The 9,017-nt window shown below is 39.8% G+C and overlaps 1 protein-coding gene across 4 annotated transcripts in view; it reads left to right on the top strand.

The window, feature by feature from the left end:
• The first annotated feature begins 3,867 nt into the window (after positions 1–3,867).
• nfia (nuclear factor I/A) overlaps positions 3,868–9,017 on the top strand; it is a 96,437-nt gene continuing 91,287 nt past the window's right edge. For 2 of the 4 annotated variants that reach the window (XM_015376547.1, XM_015376545.1), the window contains exon 1: positions 3,868–4,164. In XM_015376547.1, the coding sequence (XP_015232033.1) occupies positions 3,952–4,164 (213 nt within the window). In that variant the 5' untranslated portion in view covers positions 3,868–3,951. The remainder of the gene's footprint in view (positions 4,165–9,017) is intronic. The other 2 variants (XM_015376548.1, XM_015376546.1) reach the window with 1 other exon arrangement.

The following is a 9,017-nucleotide window of genomic DNA, read 5'->3' as shown; positions in this document are numbered from 1 at the left end:
ATGAATCCGTACACAGGGAAGTTCAGCATCATACTCACACAATACAGATGCTCAGATTGTACGGATATAATTTATGTAGAGTTGTATTTGCCACTAAATACTTTTTAATCAATTAATCCAGTGAAATTTTCATTAACATTATTGTTATACATTTAATCCTATAACCTTTTTTCTCTTATATTTATGTCTCCCCTTTAAATGTAATTATCTGGAAACGCATTTTGCTTTAACAATATAGGTAATATAGGTTTTAGGTTTTGGTGACTATAAACTTGTTTGGTACTTAACCCCTTGAACCCTACGGACCCACCGGCGGGTCCAGCTGCTACATGACCNTTTTTTTTCCATTAAAACTAAAAGAACTCGACTCTGCCACCTCGCCTCTGCATTTGGGTCCTTAAAACCTCAACCAAACCCTGACACTATGTCTATGCCTTCCCAATGTCAGTATCATTATCTCTCATTGTTTGGAGTTTCTTAAACCAACATTAAGTTACTTTTCAACGTCGACTAAAAGCTAGTTGAATGACACATCTGTCATTGCCTAAGGGGTCTGTGTCACTTTCACTGGAACTAAACAACTTTCTTTTTTTAATTAGAACGTTTATTTGACCATTTTGATAATTAACATCTCTTGACATGCACTAAGCAACTTTGATAAGGGAGGCATGTACCCTGCAACACAAAGCAACTACAAATTTAAAGATTGTTTGAGTAAGCTGTGCAGGGTTGTTATTCTGGCAATTCAACAACTACATGCTGGAATCTTTGCACATACTCACAGTTTACTGATTAAACTTAATATTATATTCATCTGTTTAAGTGGTGGTGCGGGAATACGGTACAAAACCAAAGTTAAATGGTTCTTATTTCAACATCTTTATATGACACTGTTTCACCACAATTTGATTCATTACGTCATCGCTCTTCGTAATGTTGTTCAATCAAACAGCAGGCAAGCGGGAGATCAGAATTTTACCATGCTATGTGCTTCTCCTCATGGGAAATGTGGTCTTCCTTTAGGCAAAACAATACAGTTTTTGTCCACTGGGGGGAGCCAAAATCAACCAAAACTGAAAGGTCTTTGGAACTGCTTGAAGCCAGGGTCTTCACTTATACTATGCAGTGCGCACCTTTTTGATCCAACTTTAAAAACGAATTCATTTCCCAGACTTCTGGTGCAAATGGACCTAATTCCTAGAACATATAACTGAGGATACCGAATTTATCCCATTTAACAGAATAATGAATATGTATAAAAAAACAAATTTGGCGTACCACCAAGCATTTTTTTTACAACAGAAAATAAATTTTGTACAATAAAGTTGGGTTCCAAACAACATCAATAGTGACTCAGAATGTAGGCTTTGTCTTGGAACTGGTGGGTTGCTGGTTTGAGGCCCCTCAGATGGTATGGCAGACTCACTTCAATGCTAGTGGTTGTATTTGTGGGTGTACTTGTATATTTATAAACGTAAACCATTGTAACGATGGTCTTCCCAGGCCTCCCATGCTCTGGGAGATGTTGGAATATCTAGGGCCCCTACTCTGTGTCTGCTTTGGGCCCTGCGGGGCAGATCTATGACTCCTCATGCCAGCTATTGAACATTATTATGGAGAAATCCTTGTTTGGACAGAAGCACTTAACAGAGTTTGACAGGATAAATAACATTATGATGGACCTAATACACAATTAAAAATGTTTGCTAATGTTTGCTGTCCAAGGACAGTATTATACTTTCTGCACAGAACTTGGGGGATACTGGAACTTAGAACCATAGTGACCATCATTATTTCTGTCATAAATTTGCAATACACTTAATTTTCTCTTTAATTATGTGCAATAGTTAGTAACAATTTAAATTTAACAAAACACTCATTTCTTTTGTAAAAAATAAATATAAGGCATCAAGAGCCTAATGTTAAATGCTAATGACTCATAATCAAATATGTGAATGAGCAGCCTTTCATCTCATCCACTTTGTTTCCTTCACTTTATAACATGACACAGAGATAAACTATATTGAGAAGCGAACGAAGAACAAGACAGAACTTGGTTACTATTTGGAACAAGATGAATCCGTACACAGGGAAGTTCAGCATCATACTCACACAATACAGATGCTCAGATTGTACGGATATAATTTATGTAGAGTTGTATTTGCCACTAAATACTTTTTAATCAATTAATCCAGAGAACTTTTCATTAACATTATTGTTATACATTTAATACATGTATAACCTATATTTATTTCTCCCCTTTAAATGTAATTATCTAGAAATGCTTTTTGCTTGAACAATATAGGTATGACCACAGGTTTTAAGTTTTGGTCACTATAAACTTGTTTAGTACTTAAGACTTGTTGTCGAATTTAATTTACTTTTGTGAAATTAACTTAAGTTTAAGTTTGAGAAAGTTTTTTGCAACTTTGAAATTTAAACATAAACCATTACTTCTCTCTTCTGATTGATTCATGCCGTTAATATATAGTCATGATTTATTTAACATGAAAGAAAGGACAATTGTTTATGAACCCAAAACACAAGTAATTTATAGAAGTCAATATGTCAAACAGAGCGTTATAGTCAAGGTTTTAATATAGCAGAGCTCCTCACTGAGAGTCTCACAGCTGGACTGATCATTACTTTTAGTTTCACATCCAATTGATTTTAACATCTGATTTAATATACAGAATAAATAATCCAGATTACTTTACCTCCCAGCAGCTGGTATGCATGGACCCTTCAGGTGGATCAGAACTTGGGCCCACCAAGAAGAGCTGCTGTAAACTGTTCTCTGCAGGCTCAGTAATGAACACAGACAGTGAGTGTGTCCTCGGTCTGAACCCCCGCTCCTGGCCCAGTGTACCTTACCCCCCTCCAAACAACCCCACCCGCCAGCCGGCCCTCTGTATCTCCGGCTGAATCACATTCCTGGGCCACAAAGGGAGAACTGTGGGCCGGCGGCTCAGCTCTGCTTCAGGTATTCCCCAACTGATTAGGAACCTGAGTCGCCTACTTCATGTCGACGTTCCTGCACACACCTTTACCTGATCCAGGAAAAAAAGCCTCTGTGTGTGTGTGTGTGTGTGTATCAATATTCTGTTGATCTTCCTTTAGATGCATTTAGACATTTTTTTTAAATCATTTTCTGACCTAAAGATAAATGAAACTTTAAATAATAGAAATAAAATCTGAACATTTAAAATATAATTTTAGTTTTTATTCAAACAGCTAAACTGAACTTCACCCCCTGATTCCGACCAATTCTGCTGTAATAAAATGTGTTTGGGTTCAGGATCACCATCAGGACATCAGTCTGAGCTTCTGAACATGAAGCTCCGAAGTAAAGAATCTGCTTCTGTAGAGATATTAATGCTGCAGATCATTCCTATTATTTCAAAAATTATCAGTTTTATTAGTTTTTATTCACTAATTATAAAAATGTTCTCATCAAACTGGAAAAACACCGGAAAGTAGGCTGTTTAAAATAAAAACAGTCCAGAAGAAAATGGTTCCGAAACAGAGAAACTGGAGCTTCAGGTCCAGAGAGTCAGTTTATGCAGACAAATGATGGAGCCGCGCTGGAACAGAACTGGGTCTGGTTCTGATGGACTGATGGAGGGAGGTCCTGCTCCTCTGGGCCGCCGCGCGCACCCCGGTCCGCGCGCTCCGGTTCCCTCTCCATGCGCTCCCGCAGTCGGCAGGTACCCAAGAAGTTAGGAGGGTCTCAATCCTGATGATGATGATGATGATGATGATGATGATGATGATGAAGCCCTAATTAAAGCGGAGGAGGAAGAAGCGACCTGAGGCGCTCAGCGGAGTGTGTGTGGAGCAGTGTGTGTGTGTGTTGGGGGGGGTGTATAGTGGGTGTTTTCCTGCAGCAGATGACTGCCTGCTCACCTTGCCACGGGCTCCACACGAGATTGGTTGTCTTTTTTTTTACCCATGATTCCATATGGTGCGGAGCGGACTACATGTTGGTCATCATGCCAGAACAAACGCTTCCTCCGTGGGGCTCCTGATGCGCGCAGAGCCGAGGCGAGCCAAACCGAACCGCGGCAGATGAGGCTCTCTGACGGCAGCATGGCAGCCAAAAGCTCCGAAGGCTCCATTAAATGGCAGCTCTGCTACGACATCTCAGCCCGAACCTGGTGGATGGTGAGCTGGACCAACTTTTTGCTTCAGCCTCTCCTCTTCTCCTTCTCCGCATCCTCTTTTCATCTTTCTTCTCCTGACTTTTCTTTCTTCTCGCTTTTGCTTCACTTTTCCAACTCTTCCGGTCCGGTTCCGCTGTGCGCTCCGCAGCCCCGAACTGTCCGGTTCTGTGCGCGCTTTCCTGGGCTCACCGGCCGGCTGCGGAGGGGTCCGGTTCGGTTAGAGGCTCGCGCCGGGCCGGTCAGCTGGGCAGGCGACCTTTGACACCCCCGTCACCGAGGGTGCTGGGAGGGGGCGGTGAGAGGAGGTTCTGGGGGGGTTCTGAAAGGGGGGGCTGCCTCACAATAGTTCTTTGTGTTCTGTTGGTCCAAATGAGGCAGAGGATGAAAGAGCTGCCCGCTCCGGGCATCATTCCCGGACAGCTCATTACCGGGGCCCCGGACACCACGGCCTGATCCCGGCCCGGCTGCTGCAGGCAGCTGCTGCGGGTTCTGGTTCTGGTTCGGCAGCACCGACCTACCGGTTCGGATAGACGGACCCACATGCGGCTTTATTTGATCTGGATCAGAACCGTGGATTTTGAATTGTCTGCAGCTTTTGGAACCGACCAGCAAACAGCCGCAACTTTGTGCACGGAGGGGCTGGCAGCGGCCGGACCGATGGAGCCCAACCTGTGTGTGTGCAGATGGTTCTGGTTCTGGACCGTGTCCGGTTTGGATCTGGATTGGCGGCTTGTTGCGAGAAAAAAAGTTTGGTTTCTGCGCTAACGTTTTATTTTTTTTAATTTGTAGTTTTTATAAATTATATTTAAAAAAAACTGTTTTATTGATAAAATAGAATTTCAGGCCGCTGCAGTTTTTTTTTTATTTATTCATTTCTTTATTGTTCTAATAAGAAAAAAAGACCGAACTACGTTTTGAGTTTTTTTTCTCTTTGCGAAAATTAAACTTAAAAAAAAAAAATAAAGGTTTGGATCTTTACAAATTATTTTCAATTAATTACAATTAACTTTTAATTCCAAGATGCCCTTTGCTCCGGTTATTCAGTTCTGAAAATTATTATTATTTAACAAGTAAATTTGATGTAATTTAATCTAAAGAATATTAAAATAAAAATTGGACAGAAACATTTAATGATTCAGATATTTAATTTGGTTTAATAATCTTCCGATAAAATTATTTCTTTATATTTCAGCGGATCAGGACGATAGAAATAGGCCTATTTAAAAATATCCAAAACCACAAAAATAAAAGTTCTGATAAATTAAATGTTTTGGTCTGAAATGATCGGAACCGAATTTTTCTGCTTTTCTAAAATATTCAGATAAAATTAAAGAATAAAAAAAAAAAAAAGTAAAAATTGATTCTAAAAAATATTATAGAAGATAAAAGCGAGTATTTTCCTCCCTTTTTGGCCCAGTTAGAACCGACCGAACCAGCACCAGCTGTGGACCCACCGGGCGGAGGGAACCAAGCAGCTGTTTGGATCAGAAAAGTTCTGTTGCTGTGTGATGAGCCGAACCCGAACCCAGAGGAATCTGGACGGTTTTTAAATTCTAAAAACTCCAGACATTTTTTGGTTCCGATCTGTTTATTGTCTTTTATTAACAATAACAGCAGAACACAGAACAGAACATTTTTCACAGCAGAAACTAAATAAATTTAATAATAAGCTCCTGAAATCACCTGCGGTTCTGATCCATCAGCTCAACCTCATCCGGTTCTGATTCTTCTGGAATCGGATCCATCTCCTGTTCAGGTTCTGTTAATAATGAAACCAGGGATGATATTTTCTAAGTGGGTTCCTGGATCACAATATGACCCGGTTCTGTTCATTCTGGGCCACTTGGAGCAGTTATAGGGTTTAGCTCGGTTCAAACTTCTCCAGAAAACTGTCTCTGATAATGTGTGTGTGTGTTCTCATTTATGGTCCATATTGAGGACCTTCTATGTTTTATTTACTTATTCTCTTAGGACAAATGGACCTTATAGACATGCGGTTCTAATGCAGGTTCTGGGATCAGAATAGAATTTCTGGTTTTCTAAATAAAAGACATTATGAGGAGCTGCTGTCCCCTCAAGGAAAGGTTCTGGTCCCCGGGTCAGGGGTCACAGCATCTAGTGAGAGGTCAGGGTGTTTTGACTGTTGGCAGCAGAACCAGGAGAATAAAAGAACTGGTAGAAATGATCAGAACTGGAATGTTTCTGGATCCAAGTTGAGTCAGAACTAAAGAGAACCAGGAATGACTAGGAATTCACTGCCTACAGGGTTCTGTTCCAACCTGTTTCCAAGCTGGTTCTGACCCATTCATAAGCTGGTTCTGGTGTCTCTGACCCAGATAGCAGAACTTGTTTTGGTTGTTTCTAACAGTTCAGAAGAACTGAGCCTGTTTATGGACCTTTTTGGACCAACAGGTGGACGTTTATTTCAGAAGGAGCAGAATCAGAACCAATCTGACCTCCGATTCTGGTTCCTTTAATCCAAGTAGACATGTTAGACAGCGTCTGTTTGGTTGCTTCTCCACGCAGACGACCCGTGATGGTGTCGGCGTGTGTGTGTTGTTTTCCTTCTGTGGAGGCGGACATGTTTCTGATTTGGACCGGGCCTGAGATGATTAGAGAAGAGGAAATTGGAGGATTACAGTCGTCTGCTGGACTTCCTGAACACGCCGTCCTCTCTGTCCATCCCGCTGACATCATGCTGACATCATCACACTGATCATCCCTGAACCAGAGATGCTGTAGAACAGGAATATTCTGCTGTGGGTTCCAGTACCAATTCATTCATCCTGCACCCACAGACAGTAGCAGGGTAAAAACTGATGGACCTGCAGATCTCAGGCATCCCTTCCATCTCTATCATCACTGAAAGTTGGACTTTATCCTGACCGGTTTACATTCAAGTCTATCTTTTTATTTAGTTTCCCTGTAAATCAAGACCCTCAACAATATTCAAACATTCAAAATAACCTCGACATTATTTAGAAGAACATTTTCATGATGTTACATCTGTAGCATGAAGCAATTTCAGGGTTTTCATAAAGTGCAGATGTGCTAAAGCTGAGGTCTGTTTGGAGGTCAGCAGGGATTATCTGTGCGTTAACTGGATGTAAATGAACCAAGCCAATCTGCCTTTTTGCACTAATTGCACTAAAGGCTCCATATTAAATTGTAATCATTAAGCTCTTAACCCTTTAAAGCCCGATCCAAGAATAAAACAAAACAGAAAATTACTTTTTTTTTTGTTTGAAGTCCTTATTTGGCCTTTTAACAAAATATGTAAAAAGAAAAAACATAAATACATTTTTGATATTAATAATTTATTACTATGCGATAAGTCAAGATAATTTTTTTGTGTAGTCTTCTGCCCTCTGTTATCAGGTATATCTTATTGTGTACAATAGGATTTTGAGCAAAGTTTTTACCATTAAATTATGCAATAGGTGTCAGACGCAAAACATTTCAGAAACCGTATGTATCAAATATGATACATTTGGCATTACAGGGTTAAAGGCAGAGTTGAACAGCCATACTTCTGTCAGTATTAGAAATAAAACATATTTTATGTTTACCGGTAATTTGCCCTGTTGCTTTGTATATATTTACCATATTTAGTGGAAGGAATTAGGCTAAAATTACTGTTCATACTATAGAAGTCGCTTTACAAAGGAGTTGCATAAAATATCTTATATATCTATATATAAACTTTTTAACCAATTTGATGGGTCAACACCCGAAATGCTCGATTAAATACAAGGAATACATGTGTTGCTGTTCTCATGTGATTATTTATTCAATAATTTAGGATCAAAAAGGGTTTTTTAATGAAACGGTCACTTTGTGTTGTCGATATAAATGGTTATTGATAAAATGCGATTAATTGCAATTAATTAATTTTGTCCCATCACTGATTCTTAGAATGCATTTTGTGTGCCAGTCTTAATTTTGTGTTTGTTTATTGTTGAGTTTTTAGGACCTATAGAACTTGCTTTGAAGTCATGTATTCACAGTATTTGCACTCCTCAGCCACCGAACTTAACAGCTCGCAAAATAAATGTTAAAACCAGTATTAAAAACGACAGCTAACTTATTCCTCACCCTCATAGACACATGTTTAAACAGTCAGTGAATGATTGCCAATCTAAGCTGTTTTTATAACTATTTTTTTTAGAATAGTTTTAAAAGAAACATGGAAAACTGCAGCTCCTCACAGCATCGGGTTCCCCTACTTATTTGTTCAGAAACAGTAAAAACACACAAGTAAGGTACCACCTTTTGTTGACGATATTGTCTTTAATTAAATTGACTCAGAGGAGCGAATATACTCTAAATTAAGCAGAGGAGGTGGGCTAGACTATTTATAATTTTATTATCTTAGCTGCATCTAGTCTAAAACATTTAGAATTCATAATCTTGAGTTTAACAACTTTAGTCATGTTCTAAACATGCTCCTTAAATTTCTAATTTTAGGAAACTATTTTTTTTTAATCCAGTGACCGTGTGGATTGTCTCCCCTTTTAATGAGAGTATAAGGAGCAAAGCGTTTGGTCCTTTTTTGGACTCGTGCAGCATAAACTGAGTAGACGGCGTCCCACAATCCCCTGAGCCTTCCTTACCCTCCAGGACGTGACGTCCTCACCGTCCTCTTTTAAATCAACCGGCCACAGAGAGGCAGGAAGCTTTCAGTCGGGGCCTATAAAAGTGTGCGAGTAGCTGAGAAGAGAATCCGATCCGTTTGAACTTCCTGAGAAAGATGAACCGTTGTTGAACCTTCTTCACCAGATCTGCAGCGCTGCATTATTTGTCCTGATTTACCAGGACTGGTAGAGCTTCACAGGTTCTGTTGTATTTGAGTTA

The sequence above is a fragment of the Cyprinodon variegatus genome, unplaced genomic scaffold (assembly GCF_000732505.1).
Source record: "Cyprinodon variegatus isolate N-32 unplaced genomic scaffold, C_variegatus-1.0 Scaffold136, whole genome shotgun sequence".
Taxonomy (NCBI): domain Eukaryota; kingdom Metazoa; phylum Chordata; class Actinopteri; order Cyprinodontiformes; family Cyprinodontidae; genus Cyprinodon; species Cyprinodon variegatus.
Note: the sequence above shows the minus strand (reverse complement) of the source record. Positions and strands in the feature narration are given on the sequence as shown.